The sequence below is a fragment of the Argopecten irradians genome, chromosome 3, assembly GCF_041381155.1.
Source record: "Argopecten irradians isolate NY chromosome 3, Ai_NY, whole genome shotgun sequence".
In the NCBI taxonomy this organism is placed as follows: domain Eukaryota; kingdom Metazoa; phylum Mollusca; class Bivalvia; order Pectinida; family Pectinidae; genus Argopecten; species Argopecten irradians.
In genome coordinates this window covers 10,972,233-10,995,651 of record NC_091136.1, presented here as the reverse complement: position 1 = coordinate 10,995,651, position 23,419 = coordinate 10,972,233, and the positions used below count along the sequence as shown (strand labels likewise).

At 34.8% G+C, this 23,419-nt stretch overlaps 3 protein-coding genes across 3 annotated transcripts in view; 2 read left to right on the top strand and 1 right to left on the bottom strand.

Moving 5' to 3' along the window:
• The window catches only part of LOC138317540 (cell surface hyaluronidase CEMIP2-like), a 29,606-nt gene extending 28,503 nt beyond the window's left edge, over window positions 1-1,103 (top strand). The window contains exons 23-24 of the mRNA XM_069259290.1: window positions 71-124; window positions 947-1,103. Coding sequence (XP_069115391.1) covers window positions 71-124; window positions 947-1,009 — 117 coding nt within the window. The 3' untranslated portion in view covers window positions 1,010-1,103. The remainder of the gene's footprint in view (window positions 1-70; window positions 125-946) is intronic.
• Window positions 1,104-1,312: 209 nt separating this feature from the next.
• LOC138319466 (uncharacterized) lies at window positions 1,313-11,052 on the bottom strand (the record flags this gene model as incomplete). Its single annotated transcript, XM_069262622.1, has 8 exons — window positions 1,313-5,166; window positions 5,985-6,136; window positions 6,297-6,438; window positions 7,027-7,169; window positions 7,423-8,669; window positions 9,597-9,734; window positions 10,467-10,634; window positions 11,037-11,052. Coding segments are annotated over 8 exons (2,307 nt in total), but the record flags the coding sequence as incomplete, so codon positions are not given.
• An 8,798-nt stretch (window positions 11,053-19,850) lies between these two features.
• On the top strand, window positions 19,851-22,818 carry LOC138319915 (ankyrin repeat and SAM domain-containing protein 3-like). Its single transcript, XM_069263030.1, has 3 exons — window positions 19,851-20,038; window positions 21,153-21,344; window positions 22,587-22,818. The coding sequence occupies exons 2-3, from the start codon at window positions 21,160-21,162 to the stop codon at window positions 22,801-22,803; spliced, it is 402 nt and encodes a 133-aa protein (XP_069119131.1). The 5' UTR covers window positions 19,851-20,038; window positions 21,153-21,159; the 3' UTR covers window positions 22,804-22,818.
• The last annotated feature ends 601 nt before the right edge of the window (window positions 22,819-23,419 follow it).

The following is a 23,419-nucleotide window of genomic DNA, read 5'->3' as shown; positions in this document are numbered from 1 at the left end:
GTCAAGTAATTTTTACTAACCGAATTATCAAACTATGCGAGTGTTTATTTTGTTTTTGTTATCTATACAGCCCAGTATCGCTAGTTTCGCTCCCTTCCCGGCAGAAATGGCATCTCCACCCGAGGTAAGGCATTTTATCAGATGTGAAGACAATATACCGGTATCATAGTTTATCTGTAATTACCATACTTTATGTGTACTTACCATACTTTATGTGTAATTACCATACTTTATGTGTAATTTCCATACTTTATGTGTACTTACCATACTTTATGTGTACTTATAAGGATGTATTCTTCTGAGTTTCAGTCCTTGAAGTGTTTCGACAAAGATAAGAAGTTATGAGATTTTCAAATACAATTTATCAATATCTGTAGCAGTTTCCAGATGCAATTTTGTCAAAAAATTACATTTGTATTTTCAGTGATTTTTTTATACAGGGATTTAAGAAATGGTCCATTTGGCGCCATTTTGAAAATGTGCCTTTTTTCGCTTTGAGTAGAGTCAAGTTTTACCATTTTTTGTTACCATACTTTATGTGTACTTACCATACTTTATGTGTACTTACCATATACTTTATTATGTGTACTTACCATACTTTATGTACTTACCATACTTTATGTGTACTTAATTAGCACAATTGCATTTTAACTCTGAGGGTGTTTTGACTTATTTGCCCAATTTTGTTTTCGTGTCGTCACTACATGTACACGTATAACATACTTCATTTGTATGTTCTTTGTATAATTATCTTACCATGTATGATAAACAGGACCTACTAGTCATGGAATGATTTTTGTAATTATTCAAAAAAATGTTCATCAGGTGTTAAGAGCGAATCCTACCAAACATAAGTTATACACTTTTGTATAGTTAAATTTATCAGGTTTAGGCACGAATCTTACCATACCGATACATAAATTTTTTGTATTATTACCTTTATCAGGTGTGGGGAGCGGGTGCTACCAGACACGGAATGTATGACAACATGGGCGACGTATTTGACTAAAGTTGATGAACACAGCAGAACTGAGTTCCGACGACCGCTACACCACAAACCTTTCTGTACATTTGTTATAAAGTATTTGCCTTCAAATGAAAAATCTCATTTTTTTTATTATAATCTCATCCATGAATACTGTTAACGTTCACATTCTACAAGTCTTTTTTTAAGCATGGGATATTGTGATGGTTGTATTTTATAAATATCATAGTCGCAGCAATTTTCCCTATATGCAAATATCCACCTCCTTTGTTCTACTGAGAAAGTTTAAGAGTTATAGATATAGGATACAATAACAAAACACAAATCGATAAAAAATATTCAAATTTATTTTGAATACAAATCATTTTCGGTGAGATTCCATGTTAAAGGCAGCTCTAAATGCATAACTGAGACACAAAAATATGTATGTGTTTCTGACACATTAAGAAGTCACATTAACGTTTGCATAAAATCCTAGATTCAGCGTATTATGTGCAGGTGTATTGTTCTTAAATAAGAGGATATCATCCCGCTTTTTGGTTTAAACATAGACGTAGTCTGAGAAAGAAGTAAATCTTTAAAATGCAGTCATCATTATAAACAATTGAATGATTTTGATCAGATAATGCACAATTAAACATGTATGCATTCATCAACTTAATTACTATAGAATAGGTAATGCAGGCGGACGGAATAGAACCTTTAGAATGATTAACAAATACAATAATGTATAGTGATAAAATATTAAGAACAAATAATAAAGTATAAAACAAACTATAATAGGTTTTAAACCAGTACCATGAAAACGTATAAAACTTATAGTTTAAACAAATTAAAGACTAAAACGAAATTTCAACAACCAATTTTGTTACTGGATAAGAATAATCACATACATTGTAATATTGAACAAAAGTTTAAATCTGTGTATAAAGCTCTCCTTGCGCAACTCACCAAGAGAATAATTTTGAAGAAAGTGAAATGGCTGACGCATTCAAATGTTTGTCCCGCCAATTGATTTCTACGAATCGGTTTCAGTGAGTTCAGTAGAAATACAGGAGGTAACAAATGAGATTAATTACGAAAAAATGTTGTATTTGGTTTTTGAAAATCATACAGCAGATTTCCTCTGGAGTTTGTTGGAAAAAAAAATAACCGTAGCAAGAAAATAATGGTCAGCCTCGACCAAAAGTACTCCAAGGAACAAAACGCTATGAGGACATACGGCATAGCTAGATGAGTACTTTTGAGGCAGTGCATATAATGTCAAGCGTGAAGAATATCACATCAGACGGACATCCACGGTGGAAATATATAACATACAGTAAATGTATGACGTTACCAAATACAGTATTGGTATGATAAAACGGTTGAAAAATAGGCAAAGAGCAAATAAAGCACAATTAACATAAGAAATAATTGAAGTATCACGAACGGAAATTGTTTTATGTAAATAGGTATGTCTTCATATATGTGTTTTGCAGAAGAAACAATGAAAGGTTGTCAATAGATCAAGAGTTTGAGAACATAAACATGCCGCTGACTTTAACCAAAATCCTATTGGCAGTTTCAAAACACCCACAAGTCGCAATGAACCCAAAAAGATATGACATACATTGGCAAACCTGTACATGTAGACCCTCTCCTTATTAACATCAATATCATAGAATAACAAAAATTCCACGGAAGTGGATGTGTCTCCTGTACAGCAGTTTAAAACATAAAAAATAGTTATTTACAGTTGAAAATATTGTTGATAATTAGATGAAGTTATGAAGTCCCATAACTCTTGCAAATATTGGCGGTTTTTGACCAGAATAAAACCCATTTGAGATCTCATTGATATAAAGTAACATACCAGGTTAAGATAGGACAAAATATTTAAGTTATCACACGGATAACCTTTCCTGGACGCCGCCGACGCTAACGCCGACATAGTGATACCTTTGTGTCACCCTTGCGTTGCAGGCGACACAAAAAATAAGAACTGTTGCATTTGACTGAAAATACATAGAAAATAAATCCACTTTGACATAAATACATATCTTCAGAAACATATATCCACGATAAATTATTGCAAAACCAGATCTGCCCTATATAGGGCTTCATCAGAAAGTTTTCTGTACATACATTATAAAGCATACAATATATCCTACATAGCTCAGTAATGACCATATTTCCAGAACTCATTAAAACAGGTAATTAATTATTTATACATTTACATTAGATGTTGGTTTGTCAACAGACAATCAAGTCATCAATAATGCATGGTGTGCCGGTGATAAAACATCATATTGCACCATTGTGCAGGATTTCTGTATCACATAACTTTGATTTATGAACTTACAAGGTAAGTAAGAATACAATTTGACGTTTCATCGAAGAAGCATGTACAGTCAATAATGAACTGTGCTAATTATTTGAAATTGGTTTCCAGCTACAACTAACCTTAGTCATGAAAATAGACTAAAGTTTTAAGAAATTGCTTTTCTTAACATAAATTTCCATGGAACTTAACCAATATCTACCGTAGGTTGTGACATCATTTAAGATTAGTTATCTTTTCTCATTAAAATATCCTAGAAATAGAAACATAATGCTATAACTCTGTATACAGTATCCTTTGTTGAGTGATATCGAGAACATGTTTATCCATAACCAATATTTCTTTATCTTCCGAAATATTAAAACAGTATTACTTGATTAAACAAAGATAAATGTACTTTGTTTCATAAATTTTACTTGCGCGTCAGCAGAAAAATATTCATATCATGTTATCTATGCCGTTAGAATGTGTACGCACTAATTATGAAATAAGATTGAGACACAAGAGAGGTAAAATGGCAAAATAGCTTCAACTTTTTCATATATTTACACATACTAAATTAAAATCTGATAGAAGATAAAGATAATATTAAACTTATTCAACAAAGAGAAAATTAATTCGTTGTCTCCATTTATGGTTTTGCCATACTTCTTCCAATACACTTAATATGAAATAAACACTTTGAAAAAACTATATGTAACAGTTTATAAACACAAAGAAATCCGGTTTAACAACATGTTTTTTACTGCACATTTCATTTTCTTGCAGAAAAACAAAATTCTACTCTTTTCAACAAATCACATCTATTTATCGTATAGTACAGTATCACCTATTGCTAACTACTGTACATCATGAAATGTTCTATGCATTTTTTGTTGTTTTGATTTTAAGCTTTCAATTATGTCATAGGTAGAGATGTTTGTGGTAAGCCTATGAAGCTATGGCTGTAATATGATATTATGCAGTGAGCTTCATTTTTATACCCAAATAAGGAAGGAAATTAAAGAAAAGTTTATACATTAAGAACATTTCATGTAACATTGATGTAGAGAGTACTGGACAATGAAATATATCGTTGAGAAGTTGAAAATAGCACTAGATAATTGTTATCAAACTCAAAATGATTTATAGTGTCCTTCCATAGCCATTCCTTAAGATTCATCTACTTCTAAAAGAGGGATATCCATTTCTCTTACACCGGACAGGTTTTCCACAATTTTACTGGTGTGAGATTTTTCTATCTCGCCCTAGGATAAAGACAAGATACACGAGATCTTTGCACATGCTCTCATAGGGTAAGAGAAAAAATATCATTCACTCTCTTTGGGGTTGGGCAGGAGATCTGGGGGTGGGGCAGGAGATCTGAACAGCCTCGTGTTAAACAGCTTAACAATCTTACCCCTTGGGTTCAGATTCTCCTGCCTCACCCCAGAGAGGGTGAAAGATTCTATAAGTCTTCTCTTTTATCACTTATATCTCTATACAGGATCAAAATTGGCAGTTCTGTAACATTGTAATCTCTTCAGATGAAGCTTGCAGCACGTTGATAGATTCATGCTATGAAAAACCTGAGTCTTGTGAGTGAGAATTAGCTCCCCAGGTAAGGAGGCGATCAGCATTCATCGTTATCATGGCAAGATATTTCTGTAGGTCCTTTATATAATGTTCAATCTTTTTTATTGCCAAATCTGCTGAGGAACCTGCTTTATCATTGGCCGAACCTCTCGTTCTGTCATCCAATGACAAGTCCTCTCTCATTGCACTAGTTATATCGTTTAAATTCCTTGTTTCAGATGTAGATTGATTTCGTTTTTCATCCCTCAAATCAGCCTTTATCTTGATTTCAGTATGAAAATGTCTGAAAGCAGAAATTAATTTTGTATTATTTGCAGGAAAAATGATGCTCTTAAAGATGCTCTACCGCTGACAAATGGTATTTTTCACTATCAAAAACAGGAAGAGAAGATTTGGTATTTTTCTTCAGTTACAAAAGTTACTTATTTTACACCATTACCACCAATGGAATGTTTGAGCTTCTAATTTTACTTCAAGATAAAAATATTAGACATGATTAATTGCATCCCGAAAAAATTCTAACACTATGTCCTATATGGAATGAATTATTGATTGCGCATGCACCAAAAGCAAAATAAATCATTTTATATTATTTTTGTGTGTTAATTAGTCATATACACGATTAAACACAAATTGTTGTTCAAATGATGAGTATCGTTTATAGTCTGTCGGCGGTGGAGCATCTTTAAAGATTCCTAATATATCCCATCAAATTAAGTAATATTACTTATATTCATGATAAATGATAAATGAAAATATGCTTATAACTATAGTAATTGTAAAGTTTAAATGAAGGAAGATGAATATTTGAATTTCATTTTTACAATTTGGCCCTGAATATAAACCTTCCTTCAGTCTCTGCACAGCACATTTACATATATATCAGAGCAGGAGTGTTGAGATAATCATCAATTACCTTGCCAACAGTGGTTGCTTCATTATTAACAAAAAAAAATATTTTCGTTTGGCACCTTTGTTGCATTCAACTTGACTTAACTCTCAAAATTTTCAAAGATGATTTAAACAATAAGGCATGTTTTAATTGTGATTGTGCAGCTACAGGATATATGGAATGTATTTTAATGAGTCCTAAAAACTTACTTCAGCTTCCTCAGTGATTCTTTCATCTCCTCACATCGTTGCCTCGTATCGAAGCTGATCTGCTGTATATCTGTCAGACAACTCTCAGTAACATTACGAATGCGTTGTTCTTGTAGAACCTGGGCCTTTAAAGTTTCTACTTGCTCGAATGACTGAAAAGCACGACAAGATGAGTTATTACAATTTTTGTAACAAGAATCTGTTTGAGTCTAAGAATCTATGAGACATCCATTTAAGTCAATAACAAGTAATTGTCTTAAATAGATATATATTTTCATACCTTTTATCGTCATTATAAACTATTTTACCTACCTTGCGTAACTGTAGACCCATGTCCTGCATCTCTGTATCAAGGCGATCGGCATAAGCCTGCTCTAGACTTGACTGACAAATCGGACCACGGTTGTGCCAACGTGCAATGGCATTGGTCATCTTCTTCCGTGGGCCAAATAATCTAAAACAACAAACAAGGTGATGGATGTTTGGATTCCATGATGGTTAATATTGTATGTAATCCCAAATTTATAAAACCACGACACATAGAAGACCTGTATATTGCTTGCATTGCAATATTTATGGCGAAGGACTACATGTCTACAGGGATAAAACCTTCAGGTAAGTAAACTATTCTCATGTTCTTCATAAAATGTCTGTGTAACTCTGATTGACAATATATTTTTAGGAAGGTAACAATTTAAATATTTATATAAAGGGCGTAGCATTATTTTCCTACAGATATCATCCATCAAGCTACATGTGTAGCTACTTTCCTGCAAATATCATCCATCAAGCTACATGTGTAGCTACTTTCCTACAAATATCATCGATCAAGCTACATTTGTGCTTGTTCAGGGGGATGTAATCATTAATGCAAACTATGATCTCTTCCTCAAAGGTTTTTCCAACCAAATTTGGTTTAATCTATTATTTTCTTTACAAAAAGAACAAACATTAGAAGTTAAAATGATTTTCATTTTGGTCTTGCATCTTTAATATAAACAAGCATGCAGCATTTAATTGAAGCTTTGTAGCAATGACCTACTTTATCCCCACTTCTTTGAGGTCAGCATCAGTTAAAGAGAGGAACACTTGAAGGTCAACATCTTGTTCTTCAAACACAGCCAAGTACCTAGTCAGGCCTAACTGGTCAAGTAGTCCAGCAAGGTCCTGTGGCTGACCATCAGCCTACAAACCAAATACATATCAACACATTACATAATCCATAGGATATAGTCTGATATATGTGATTCATTATAGTAAGAAGATGTTCATGATCGCCATTAAAAAAAAAAAAAAAGAAAGAAAAAACAAATAAAAGAAAGAAAAAAAGTTAAAATCCGTACTCCTCTTGAGAAAAAACATAAAAAATATGATTTTTCTTTAAATTAAAATCCCATCCTATTGTGGTAATACATATAATTTTCATACATAATCTTACCTTAGGGTGTCCGAAAAATTGCTGATCCTGGAGCAATGGATTGTGGGTCATCAATGGATTGGCTGTCATGACAACATTGGTGACAGCCTGATGGGTGCCCATTCCAGCATTAGTCACCACCATTGCTTGGCCTGGCGGAATCATAGATGATTGTTGTATTCCAGTGTTGGACACTATGGCTGGGTTAGGTTGCATTATGGGAGATTGGGGAACGACCTGGTTTTGTTGCATCATGGGAGTCTGGGGAACCCCTTGGTTTGGTTGCATTATGGGAGATTGGGGAACTCCTTGATTTGGTGGCATTGCAGGAGACTGAGTAACTCCCTGGTTGGGCTGTATCATGGGAGACTGTGGATTACCTGTGTTGATAGAGGGAGGCGTAGGAAATAGCTGGTACCCTATCTGTGCTGCGCAAGTGACAGGGTTTGAACCTAGACTCTGGAACATATTTGGTGGTGGGTAGCTATTGTCAGTATGAGAAGGGTTGTTAGTGGCAGCAACGTTGGTACGAAGAGCGTCATACTCTTGGGGTGAAGACATGTATCCAGTATGTGCTTGTTGCTCACTCTGAGAACTTTTACCATTTTTACATTCAAAATGACAATTTGGTGCAAAATTGGACGGTTGAGTAATGAGATTGGACGGTTTAGTAATGAGATTGGACGGTTGCGTATTAAAGTTGGTTGTTTGTGAATGGTTGGATGGATTACTAGTGCTGTATGACGATTGAGACTGATGACTGGCACTATTTTGGTGATTTACATTAAAACTAGGCATGGATGTATTAGAATTGGAGCTCATTGCTGCCAGTTCAGCCTTTGTGGTAAAGCTAGACGTGGTTGTCTGGGAGGGCTGAGTCGTGACAGATTTAGGCCTGTCTTGATTACTGTGTGCAGTCTCCTTGCCACTACCACCCGGGAGACTTGCCTCGTCACTCGGTATACTGGCGGTCTCACTGACCCTGTCACTATTACTGACCAATGCGGTCACTAAGTCTTTGTTAAAGCTACTGGCTGGGGAGAGTACTGGGCCGTTGAGACTGTTTGTACTGCCATCTAGTGAAGAGATGCCAGAGTTGGAGGTTATACTGTCCTGAGGCTGACAATCGTCACTGTCTAAACTACTCTCACGATTTATACCCAGCGCGGCCATTAATCCTCCACTAGAACCAGAACTACTTTTTATTGTGAGAGCTCCAGTCTTAGAGAAAGCATTCCCATCATCTTCATGCTCATCTATGCAAGAATCTGTAAATAAAAAGTAGTACTATATTCATCTGAATTACAACAAAAGGTTTATCTGAACAAAGTTCACAATAATATACATTGTCCTAACTACTGCTTCAAAATATATCGTCTTGTAGGTATTGTGTACTTACTTTAACCCTCTGCCATTAATCTGTACTTACCTTTAACCCTCTGCCATTAATCTGTACTTACCTTTAACCCTCTGCCATTAAATCTGTACTGACCTTTAATCCTCTGTCATTAAATCTGTACTTACCTTTAATCCTCTGTCATTAAATCTGTACTTACCTTTAACCTCTCTGCCATTAAATCTGTACTGACCTTTAATCCTCTGCCATTAAATCTGTACTGACCTTTAATCCTCTGTCATTAAATCTGTACTTACCTTTAACCCTCTGCCATTAATCTGTACTTACCTTTAATCCTCTGCCATTAAATCTGTACTGACCTTTAATCCTCTGCCATTAAATCTGTACTGACCTTTAATCCTCTGCCATTAAATCTGTACTGACCTTTAATCCTCTGTCATTAAATCTGTACTTACCTTTAATCCTCTGCCATTAAATCTGTACTGACCTTTAATCCTCTGCCATTAAATCTGTACTTACCTTTAACCCTCTGCCATTAAATCTGTACTGACCTTTAATCCTCTGCCATTAAATCTGTACTTACCTTTAACCCTCTGCCATTAAATCTGTACTTACCTTTAACCCTCTGCCATTAAATCTGTACTTACCTTTAACCCTCTGCCATTAAATCTGTACTGACCTTTAACCCTCTGCCATTAAATCTGTACTTACCTTTAACCCTCTGCCATTAAATCTGCTACCTGACTCTTTAACCCTCTGCCATTAAATCTGTACTGACATTTGCCTTCTGTCATTAATGTGTATTGACCTTTGCCCTCTGTCGTTATTACGTACTGACCTTTGCCCCCTGAGCTGTCGAGAGCACTGTTGTAATCCTGCTGGTTGATTGGTGAGGTCACATCACGAAAGGAGAGTTTAGGTGCATCACTTGGATCTGTCTCATTTTGTTTAAAACTCAGATATCCTTTTGGAACTTCTGTTATAAAAAATACAAATGCATCAGTCAAATAATGATTGTATCACACTCCACATAGTAGACTAGAGTTTCAATGACCTCTTATAAACTATTTAAGTGAGAGTTGTCCCCACTTAATTACTTGGGTGAGAGTTGCCCCCCACTAAACTTACTTTGATGAGATTTGTCCCCCCTCTCTCCCCCCCAACCTTACTTGGATGAGAGTTATCCCACCCCTACACTTACTTGGGAGAGAGTTGTCCCCCATAAACTTACTTGGGTGAGAGTTGTCCCCCTTAACTTACTTGGGTGAGAGTTGTCCCTGCCTAAACTTACTTGGATGAGAGTTTTCCCCCCTAAACTTACTTGGGTGAGAGTTACACCCCCTCCCCTCTAAACTTACATGGGTGAGAATTGTCCCCCACTAAACATATCTAGGTGAGAGTTATCTCCTACTAAACTTACTTTGGTGAGAGTTGTCCCCCCCCCAAACTTACTTTGATGAGAGTTGTCCCCCCTCCCCCCTAAACTTACTTGGGTGAGAGTTGCCTCACCCCTACACTTACTTGGGTGAGAGTTGCACCCCTCCCCTCTAAACTTACATGGGTGAGAATTGTCCCCCACTAAACATACTTAGGTGAGAGTTATCTCCTACTAAACTTACATGGGTGAGAGTTGCCCTCCCCCCACATCCCTTAACTTACTTGGGTGAAAGTTGCCACCCACTCAAGATTGGTTCCCCACTAAACTTACTTGGGTGAGAGTTGTCTCCACTTCCTGGATGAGAACGGTCAATCAGTCTTGCGATGGCATCAGGGCCATCCCTTATACTTGGTGCACCTTTGCCTTTCCCTCTCCGAGTTTGCTGTGTACGGCGTACCGGAAATGCTTCATCTGATGAACTGAGATCCGCATCAAGACCTGCTCACAAAAACATAAAGGTTAAGTAAAGGTCAAGTAAAGATAGCTTGTAACAATGCCAAATGAAATGGTGTTTTTTTTCAGTTTTGACTTTTACTTGAACCAACCACAAACAATGTTATAAGAATGTATCAGTCTAAGATCTTATCCTCATCATTTTCATTATTCTGGAGTCATAACTTTCAAGCAATTAACAGATTTTCAATAACTGTATTGTAAAATTAAAACAAATGAAACAAGACAATGACTAATAATTTGAAAATGAATGACTCTGATCTTGTCATAATTCAACCTGGCAAGTTGCATGTTGTACTCTATGATTCGATGAACAGGTGGTAAAAGGCATTAGATACACAGATTTAGCTTGCCTGCCTCTGATTGTAGACATGTGATTTAGCTTACCTGCTTCTGATCGTAGACAAATTTTTCATTTTTCCATCAATTCTTTTTAATGTTAATGACATTGCTTTTACTAGGTATTAAATATATCCATTCTATGATTTGTATTTTAATGATGATCAGTAAAAGGTAAATAATAGTTTCTTAAAATAAAATGAAACAAGTAGTTTATCTTATTAATTTATTCTATTTACATTTTAGGAATCATGATTCAATATTAAGATTGATATTTCAAGTCATTGATTACTATTTATTTTTCAAATATTACTTGAGAAGGGGGATTTAGAAAAATATTTTTCATTAAGAAAAAGATATACCTTTCATATGGAAAATATATTAATACAGTGATTATTTTTTTTTCATTATTGCATATATGTTTTTACCAATTATATAACTTTGTGTTGATTTTAATATTTAACAATGTATATTGGCCTATAATCTCCAGTTTGGAAAAAATACTCCAATGGCCTATTTCTAATTTACTAGCATTCAGTCCTTGATAAGTATGGTTATACATGTACATGACTGTAAAGTATAATCAATGAAGTGTATGCATAACAATTTACATTATCGATATACACTTAAAAGTATTAAGCAAATGCAAGTAAATAACTGATACAAATTAAATAAGGAGAATACAACTCATATCTTGCACAACATAGTCGCCCAGTAATTAATAGCTACAACTAAATCAATCATTTATATCCATTCTGTTAAAAAAATAAGCTCTCTTGTGCAAAATGTACTTACGTGTTTGCTTTTGCTTATGACGGTCAAGTAAGCCACAGTTTAAAAGCTGCATGATATGTTTTAAGTTATCTGGTAAATCATTGACTGAAAGATATTATACTGAACCAATTTACACACAAATAAGTTTATTCTATCAATATATTGACAGCATGTAAACTCAGATGCCTCTTGACGTTTCTTTTAAATTTTAGGAGGTACATGTATGAATACATTTATTCAGGAAATACAGTATACTGTACGAACTTTAAGAAACATGTGGACATTGATATTTTTTGTGGTATGGTATGTATATTTCATAAATCGCTGAAATGTTATAAGGATATCTTCATACCTGGTACTATTTGTCTATCTATCTATATATGTGTTCATCCACTAACTTTGATTATTTTGATTTCATTATTTCATAGTAAAAGATTATTCTATTGAAGCTCCCATGGATGTTCTCTGAACAAAATATGTACATGTATGTAAAGAGATCAGATTTAGATCTAGTACTCTTTTGCACTCAAAATTGAGACGCCAGTCCTGTCCAAATCTGTGATGTAAGTTACCTTTGTAGTTTGATTTCATGGTCAACTGTTATGGTCATTTGGCTAAAGTGTCTATTTAAATTTAGAATATTTTTAGATGAATAGCATATGAGGACATATTGAAGTCATAAATCAGGGCCATTTGAATTACATTTTCCTTTAAATAAAATTTCCTCAAAACCATATAACTATGAGGTATACATAAGAGGCTTACATCCCTGTCTGTGAGCTTATAACATGCTGGGATGAATAAACTTTACCTTAACTAAAGGTCACATCAATCAAATAGCCATATACATGTACTTTTAACTGACTTTTTGTCATTAGTTTAGATGAACTTATACATTATTAGAACTGTAGTATTAAATTTAATACAAAATATAGGGCTTCAAAGTATGTCCAAATAATTTAATCAATTGCATCGACCTCTATTCAAAGTTACAGGGTTCAAATAAGTTATTTGTAAAAACTTCCTGTTAATATTATAGCTAAGAGTACTGATATTTAAGCAGTGTTATGTTTTTATTTTAAGTGAATCCAAATTTGTCCTGGTAGCAAGTGACCAATGCGTTCTATTGAACCATTGTTTTTTTTCTTTCAACCACAATAAATCTTTGTAATGTATATATAAAAATAACAAAGGTATAAAATATCCAATGAGTTTAACAAAAGACTTAAAAGGGCATGGTTATGAGATTATTTCATGGAGGATAGATGGCAGAAAAGGTCAGTCTATATCTCTGGTGACAGTTAAAGTGTACACGGAATGGAAAATGATATTTAGATATGTTATTCTGTTAGATCTCCTGACAAGAATGTTGAAAACCGCATCAAAATCGGCCGCTTCAGTACCGAGATACCGCCCTCCGAAGTGGTCGATTTTTACCTGTATATCAACTGCTAATCAGGGAATCGGCCGCTCACGCTGATTTGGGGAATAACCGGATGTGACGTCACGAGGACAACGGCAGTGAGGTGTTTGGTAGTGGGGTTATAGCACAAAGGTGAACATATATGTATTCCTAAAATGGGGTTACGATAATTTTACAGATATATATACAGTATACAGTTATGATGACGATTTAATTATATATAAAATAGGAAATATTGCAACTGAAATCATGCTAAATACATAAGTAGGTTAGCGGAAACATGTATAAGTTATTTATGTTTCTGGTTTTAAGTAGAGATCTTATCTCTGTTTTAACAGCATACTAAATTATCAAACCTAGGGAATAATCAATTTTCATAATGTCATATAAAAAGAGACGAATTCGAAAAATGATGGTCATATAATCATCCATTTTAATATGTTTCTGTATGAATAAAAATTCACTAGGCCTATGGATTTCAAGAATCAGCATAACGAAAAGAAAAGGTGTTAAATGTATTTCATAGTTCAATATTTACATTTTCACTTCGCTCCGCCTCAATGTAACTAGTAAACTCCGATCACTTCATTTCCCAATGAAGATGCTTGGTCACGCGCTGACCTCTGACCGGCGTGAGAATACATTTTGACATTGTTTTACAATTTGACCTACATTGTAGTTTTACGCCGCTTCAGTTTTGAACTTTCTGCGATGTGGCCTATCGTTGTAATTTAGAAACACAGACAGGAATGCTTGATAAAGTGATATTAGAAATTGTCAGTAATATAATATTATAGCCGCCTAGAGATATTCTTACACGTATTTTGATGGTATGAAACACTGAATTAGGCTCAAGCCCAGGTAAAAAAAATGCTGAGCATAGCCTGAACCGGGGATGCTTCAAAGCTCTCTATTTATTAGGCCTAAATATATGCACTGCTGACAAGTAAACAAAGCATGAAATTAAAACTAAAAGCATCTATCTGTTTGAAATGTTTAGAGAAATATCTTAATTCAAGCACACGTAAGAAAATTTTAACAATGTTATCTTCAAAAAGTGTAATTTGGTTAGCGTCACGTTTTAGGACCGAACGCAGTGAGGTTCACCACTCATCGCATAGCCTAGTAGGCATAATCGAACGCAAATAGTTTAATGTGTACAATATATGTGAAAACGGTGTCATACACGAAAGCTTAGAAACGATAGATTCCATTGAAAATACGCTCAAACAGCAAACAGGCTAATTTCAGTGACATTAAGCCTAACGAAAACGATTCTGTGAGTGTCAAAATCCAACGGCATTGGAGGGTCGTTGGAAACCGCCAACATTTCAAATCGATGTTTTCTCTACTTACTTTATACCGAATTTTAATCCCCAAACTCCAGTAGACAGAGAAGTTATCACATTTCAAGAATAACACAGAAGTCTTCCAGTGATCTGCGACTAAGTTCCCACATTTTAACACGTTTTATTCAGCCCCGGAAGCATGGTTTTATAGGAGATTTCAGAAAAGATGGCGATGACGTCACACAAAGGTACATTCCGGGCGCTCAAAGGTACAACTCCGTACACATTAACATGGTGGGAAACACAGCCGCTTGCGATGTTTGTTTACATTTTATTGTAATAAATAGTACGACAAACCGAGAACTATTGCGTTATTTATTAATTTAAAAAAGTGTAAATAAAAATATTTTACAATAATGCACTAATTTAAACATATGGTATTCATATATTTTACTCCTGTTTATACTCCATTTTCGACCGCTACGAGAAAACACGGTCCGCCATTTTACGTATAACATTGACAGACATATTGCAAATATCAACTTGAAATTACAAATTAAAATTCAAAGTCCCCCAAAAATATTATAATAAGTTATTACTGTTTTCGAAGTGTTACTTGATAAAATACATTACAATGTATGATAAGTGCAAAATTAAACATTTGCTTTGCGTATATTTACCCCAAGCCCACGGCAGCCATTACAGTACAGCCGAGTAGAACCCGAATTTTCGTCCATTTTTCTGTGTCAAAAAAATACGTATTCTGGTTAATTTTTTTTCATCAATTTTGGGAATTAGTTTATAAACATACAAAAGTTGTCAGTTTGTAGGTTCATTTTATCACATTTATAAACAAAAAACTAGAAGTATTTATGGATTCTCGAAGCCCGTGCGCAATGTATCCTGGCCGGCCCATTTTACAGTACAATACGAATCGTGTAATTTAATATCAATTTACATGAAGTCTAAACTAATACGTTTTCAAATTTTCTAAAAGTAATATCACTTCAATTTGAGACTTAACATAGCTCAGTCTAGTGGATACAAAAGAAGCGGCTGAAAATGAAATATTAAAAATGAAAATCTGCAGCATTTTAAAACGGAAACGATTTCACCATTTTTAATTTTTTCGAGATCGGCAGCCATAACGTGTACGTGTAACACAGTAGTTTAATTTACTATTCGTCATTTTGTTAACGATACACAGAGCATTCCAATAAAACAACATGTACATATTAAATAACAAAATATATTATCTTAAACAGTCCTTATTGAGATAAAAAAGTGTTGGTAATTTATCAATATGAATTATTTTCCAAACAATGCTGTGGCCCCTGCGGTGATCTACCAGCGACGAAGCCATGCACGAGCGGCCGTTGGTCTAGCCAGATATGGTCCACCTTTCGTTATGTTATATAGTGTTTGTGAGCAGCTTTTATCATGTACAACAGAAACATGACAATTAAAATCAATTATCTATTCATAAACTTTTTCAACAACATGGATTTCTACGTGTGAACAAAAAACGGGTTCGTGTGATGTGACGCCCCGGCACCGCTTCGCCAACTGGCTTCAACACTAAATCTACAGAAATATATTTAGCATAAACAATTGTAAATATCAAAATATAAATGGTCTGTAGCCCCTCTAAAACAATAAGAAACCATTTTAAAATCAGGAATTTGCAAGTATGAAAGTGTATACTTTTGCCCAGTATCGATTGTGTAGCAGAGGGGCTGTACTATCTGTATTGTGTTTTTGTTTACATTAGACGACATTCAGTGTTTGTACCTTTGAGGACCCGGATGTATAATTTCATGTGACGTCACGCCCATCTTTTCTGAAATCTCCTATAGGACGGCATCAGCATACCATCAGACACAGGTTGGATTTCAACAACAAATATATTAATACATATATAAATGTCAGGCTTACAACTAATACAGACCGGGAAAAAGTAAACAGCATTCTGTTAATTCCATAAACAATTATAATATATATGATTTTTAAAAGGTCAATTTAATGTCGAGTTTTAAAATTGATTATGTTTTGTATTATGTTTCTTAGATACCAACTATTCAGCATTTTCACCCACAATCGTCCATTTTCTTCGAAACCGGACCCCTGCTCAATCGGACGTATATGAGAAGGATAAGTCACACTGAGTTTTTAAGCCATTAAATTCTTGCAAAGACAGCGCAGGCGCTTTGAGAAGGATGTGTTTGTGCACTGACCGTGTTTTGTGCACGTGACGTTGGGCGACGACTGATTTCCTTTGATATCCGCCGCCGCAGCCTTTGATGTAGCATAGGGGGTGCGAGGGTTACCGTCTTACTTTCTGAAGCGTGGCTGCCATTTCATGAGCGGTCGTATTTTTTTAACGATAGTTTAAGACATTTCTTCTAAATCTTCCGTCTTAAAGCAAGTTATAAACGTTGTGAAATTTAATTTACTTTACATTGGTGTTTCGTTTGACTCGATAAGACAAGTATTTGTTGAGAAAAACGGTTTTTATTCCCGGTTCATAAGCGTCTCGCGTGGTGTTTAGTAGTGTAAAGTGACAGACACGAATCCTTCTCACTTATAAATCCTTGGAATAGCTATGAAGTTATTTTCGGAACTACATTTTGTGTTGCCTTGGTGACGAGAAGAACTGACTGGCGGCTGTTCCGTAGCTGTACATACATGTACGATAACTGGTACAATGTTGCAAAATTGTATAATAATCTTATACCTAATACATATAATTTGACTTTTTTCAACAGCGGAAATTTTAAATTGGTTGAACGTAAATATAAGGATTGATTATCAATTTTGTTGCTTGCATTGACTGATGAAGAAAGTTAATCTCGTGCAAATGTTACATGAACTGCTTCGCAGTTCACTTCATTTGCACGAGATTAACTTTCTTCATCAGTCAATGCAAGCAACAAAATTGACAATACAATCCTTAAATACACGTAGATATCAAAGACATAAATTGGAGGGTAAGTAAACAAAAAAAAAAATAAACCACATTGAGAAATTCAATTAAAAATACATAAATTCATTTATAGGTCTAAACGAGTCCTATCTAACACGTATGAGAACATGTGTTTTTTTTTAGCAATATTGAACAGTACATTTTATTGGTCATATCAAGGACTATCACTTATAAAATCCTTGGTCATATAGATTATCATTATTAGTATTATATAATGATCGATATTGACCAATATTCACAAAGATTTGGATATCCAAAATCTAGCAACTACCTAGAAATATCAAAAATTCTGACATTGTGAATCATATTTTGCATTGTTCTTTCTCGACATGGTCCTTTTGTAAGTTAATTTTGTAGTTTCTGTTAAAAAATACATATAACTAGATACATATAGATACGAGACAATTGTATACAGTGGTCATTCTGAAATATTTATACACTTGTTATATGTTATGTTCGAACGGTAATATTTTACTGTAAACCAAGGAAATTTATAAGTGTAAACCAATATGACATTATACAACAATTAAATGATGGTCCATCGCTAACTTACCTGTGATCTTACTTTTGACACCTGACGTGAGCTAATACAAAACGAAGCGTGGACAGGTCACTAAACACCTTTCTTACGTAATCTGGTTATTAGCCCCCTCATTAGTCTCGGTTGACCACGCGTTTTTAGTTACTGCAGTATACAGGTAAATGAGTTAAACGCAGCACGACAAATTGGCTATTCGGAAGTACAGGTCTGATTTTTTGTTCTGTACTTGGGTGATCAGCAAACTTGGAATTAGACATAGACATCTTCAGTCTTTTTTTCGTCTGACTCGTGCATGATTTATTTTTTCAATGAAATGAAAATAGACACTAATCAACAAGTCGACGGATATATTGTATTAAACTGAAAGATGAATCAAGGTATTTAATAAGTGAGAAGGATTCGTGGAACTGTCTCTTTCCCACTAGTAAACACCACGCGAGACCGTTATGAACCGGGAATAAAAACCATTTTTCTTAAACAAATACTGTCTATATATCCCTAGTCAAACGAAAAACACCAATTGTTAAAGGTAATTAAATTTCACAAGTTTTTTTTTTATTTTTCCTTTTTGTGTATTAAAGACGGAAGATTTAGAAGAAATGTCTTAAACTATCGTTAAAAAATACGACAGCTTGAAATGACAGCACGCTTCAGAACAAGTAAGACGGTAACCCTCGCTACCCCACCCCATTCTACATTCAAAGAATGAGCCGGCGGATATCAAAGGAAATCCAGTCGGGACGCAAACGTCGACGGTCAGTGCACACAAACACACAATGCGTGCCCCAAAACCCAGTGTGGACTTATCCTTCCTATAAACGTCATGGCTGAATGTATTCGTCAAAACAAGGAACGATTTCAGATACAACGCCAAATTAGTAGATGCATTTACTTTATGCAATAAAGTTCTGTTGTAGAATTCATACTTAATTCGTATGGGAGTAGGGTTAATTTGAAAAAGTCAGAAATTTTGTAAAGCGGGGTTTGATCAGTACAAACGACCCGAGTCGGGTTTTATTGGATAACATAGTCAAGACCCATTTACAAAATATTCAGATATAGTGGTTCACCTCAAATACCGTAGATTTACAACGTAAGTGGATTTATTATACACATTGAAAATATGTGTAATAATTGGTGCATAAATCGCGCAGAAATCTTCATATTTATCTGCGACAAAAGGTACAATCAATATATGCTTGGTTATAAAATACTATTTTCAAGCGTTATTCCAAAACTCATATCTGTGATTGGAGATAATATTAAATAAGATATCGTGACGTGTTCACAGGTACTTGTGTCTGTAAAAATCGATAACTTAAGAAACCTGATGTGCTGTTTGCCATACTTTGCATACGTTAACACTTCCTTTCGAATAAGATAATTAGAAAATACCGGTAATTTGAATGAACTTTGAGGAAGCTGTTCTATGCTTTATCTTGATTAACAAAATACCATATAGTTTTAAAATTGGGACCATTACATGTCTTTTTCATGATTTCGAATAACACCTCCTTCAGAACTTACAGTACTTTGATTTTAATATGTACATTATATATTTTGTTTGATATTTTTACTATAAAATGTATTTTTCCTATTCAACTTCATTATGGAAACACACACACACATATATATTTATTCGTAAATGGAACAAATCCTTTCCGATGACCCGTTCGTATACACAATGCACATATGTACATGTTACATGTACCTACCCGCGCACGAGATTCCTGACGACACTATATATACAATGTATACGTAGTACATGTATACCAAGGATTTATAAGTGATATATGTGAAATTTATATAGGAAAGAAGTTTGACATTTGGTATATATACTTTTTCGTGATGTAGGTTTTCTATATATTTTAGGTGTAATTTTTGGGATGTTTATGGTAATTTCCGGCTTTTTCGCTTAAACTGTTTCACTGTTTAGATAGAACCTACGTCAAACAAGCGTCTGATTGAGCGGGATTGGCGAAAATGGAGTCGAGATCACAGATGATTGTTTTAATTAGTGGAATGACATGATTTCTGTCGGTAAGTATCGTTATGTGTCAAATAAGGCGTTGTAATTTGTTGTAAATTGAATCAAAGGAACCATTTTAAATTATATACACATGTCCAGTTGTTATGATTTACAACAACATTATAGAATCACATTGTTTTTGTAGGCCATGGTTCTATTTACGATTTAGAATGTTGGTGCTGTCAAAATCATTCTTACCTATCGAATCCTACGAATGCCAGTCTTTCCACATGACATATTTAAAAAAAAGAAGTAGTTATATGGAGGACATATATAGGGTTAATTTCATTTCTTCGAAGCGGGATGTTGGTCCTGTCTGGTGTCAGTTGAACAGGTTTGGGCACAACCTGCATATGGGTAACAGTTACCCATTTGAGTAACAGTTACCTTGTTTGAGTAATCAATAAGTTACCCAAATGAGAAATATTTCGTAAGAAAAATGCATGAATTTGTTTAAAACTTTTTTTATCAAAAAGGGCGTAATAATTTTCACATGTCACCATTACTAACATAATGTATAACGTTAGTACATTATAACCAAAATGGGACAAACTTCATTGTCTCAATTTTGGTAAAAGTCACAAAATAAACCACCTCCATTGCTTACTATGGTGCTAAAAATAGAACCAGGTAAAACACATTCAACCATGACATTGAATTTCCCTGATAGCTATACACTGAAGACAACGGAAGAGCACCTAAATTGGTCATCTTACAACAAAGTTAGACAACAGATTTTAATATTTCACCCACAGAAGCATAGAGTCTTTGATCAGTTGTAAGGCATTCTAAAAATTATGACGCCCTTTTTTTGATAATAATTATTAAAACAACATTATGCGTTTTCTTTTCACATAATTACTCAATTGGTAACTTATGTATTACTGCAAACAGGTAAACTGTTACTCAAATGGGTAACTGTTACCCATATGCAGGGTTGTGCCCAACCTGTTGAAGAGCTGATAGAACCGTGTTTTACCGTAGTGACTTTGGTCCATTCGGATGTTACACCATGGACTATCACTCTTTGTTTTCAGTTGTAAGAAATGCTCTAACACAATCTTAAGTGTGGCCAAGGATCTCATATCCCTTTAATATTACTAACAACCTTTTATGTTTTGTCAGAGCAACAATGGCGAGCGAGGTGGATGCTCAATACGAAGCCTCTGATGAATCCTCTGAGAATGAATTACTGGACAAAAGTCTGTCAGTATGGAAGGGATGGAATGTGAAGGAGACCTTTGACCCCATTCCCCTTGACCTTCACACAGCCAGTAGTATTGGTCATTATGATTGTGTGAGGTCATTTATCTCAAGGTAAGATAATTATAAATTGATTAGCTTTTTTAAATTGCATGAGAGGTACGACCAATCAGGTACATGTACATTCATCATGGCCTCTTTTACAGAGTAAGTATGATATCATGTGTTAATTGGCATAATATCATAGAGAATAACTTAGCATATTTAACACAATTAGCCCTCAAATATGATACTTAGAAAATATAAAATGAATAGAATAATTTGTATGTTATCATTAGGCCATTACTGAAACTTCAAGATGATATAAGCTTGAAATTTTATTTTAAAGTTACCTATTACAGAATCAGAAAATTTGGTGTGCCCATTTATTCCAGGGGTTTCATTATCTTTCAGGAGAGGCGGTACAATTGCAATTTCAGGGGGTACTTTTCTATACCATCTGTATGCTATCTAATGTAATTTAGCCAAAATCAGGCGGTACCACAGCCAGGTTTAACTGGCAAAAATTACTGGGTACTGCCTGATATGGAAACCCTTGGCCCAATAAATAAATCCTGACTGAGCTAAGCATAAGTATAAGTACTTTGACATAAACTCTGGAAATACGTAACAGTATATAAAATTTCATAAAGAGATGTCGACTTATATAACCAAACAAAAATTCCATATTTTAATTCCTTATAACCAGTCAAGCTAGGTATTTGGAATAATAATTGCTTACCCGGAGTATATCAGTTTACATGCTTTTTGGTGGGAGGGGGATCTTATTGTCCTGTTTTCAGTACGGTAATAGGACTATATTCTGTGTACAGCAACACAACTGTATTTTATTACCTGACTCTCTATTTAAGTGTATATTACGCATTTTTGACTATTTTATTGTTAAATCCGTTTACACGACCAAAACTTCGTAAACATCAGCCAGGGTGTAACAGTCGACTGTTGCACCGTACTGTTACATGCGCGAAAAGTATGCGCAGACATTTCCCCCGTGCAGGACCCCAACCCAAGCGTTTTTCGGAACCAGATTGTTTGTTGTTGTCTGCGGAAAATGGCTTAACCCAACAGTGACAGCTGCAGATTTCAGGATATATCCGAACAGGTACAGCAACCCAACTGTATTCTGTTTACAGCAACACAACTGTATTTTGTGTACAGCAACACAACTGTATTCTGTGTACAGCAACACAACTGTATTCTGTGTACAGCAACACAACTGTATTGTGTGTTTCAGTAACATGACGGTAAATGACTATATTTTGTGTTCCAGTAACACGACTGTATTCTGTGTTTCAGAAAGGTAGACCTTGACAAGAAGAACCGTGGGGGATGGACTCCCTTGATGTACGCCTGTTACATTGGCCATGACAACATTGTCAACCTCCTTCTGGACGCTAACGTGTCTGTCAACATCAAAAACAGTAAGGGGCAGACACCACTCATGTTGGCCTCCAGTTGTGGCAACGAGAGTGTTGGCTACTTCATTTGTCAGGTAAATATACATGTAGTTTAGATTAATTTGATTTTGTTTCACATTGTATTCAAAGGGTATATGAGGTTTTGGTGGTAGAAGAAAGTTAGGAATATCACAGGAAAACCGATGACTAATAGCAAGTGTTGTTTTGTCAACTGGCCTGTATAGGTAAGGTTTCAAGCTCAATATGAAGAAGTTGAATCATTAACTAAAACACCTTGACAGTCAGATGTCTGAGATGGGCAATTAGAAATGATATCGTTACAGTTCATGTATTCTAGGCAAGATATAGAAATATAATTTGTTCTATAGAGGGTCCATGTACAGAGGATTCCGCTTATTTGAATTGGGCATTTTCCAGAAGAAAAATAACCAGAGTATTCGAAGAGGCGGAGATGGCATTTTGCACCTCCGTTTGAACCCCTACATACATATGCATGTGACTACTTTTTGAGAAATATAAAAAATATTCTTAATCCGGTTATGATTTATAATCACCTTCATAACCAAAATATGTGTGAATAGCTGTTTCTATGATATATATGAAATACACTAAATGAAAATTATAATATTTAAGCAAGGGCAGAACTAGAGGCTAGAGACCAGAAGGGCTGGACAGCTCTGTTTCATGCAACATATGCTGGTCATCAGAACA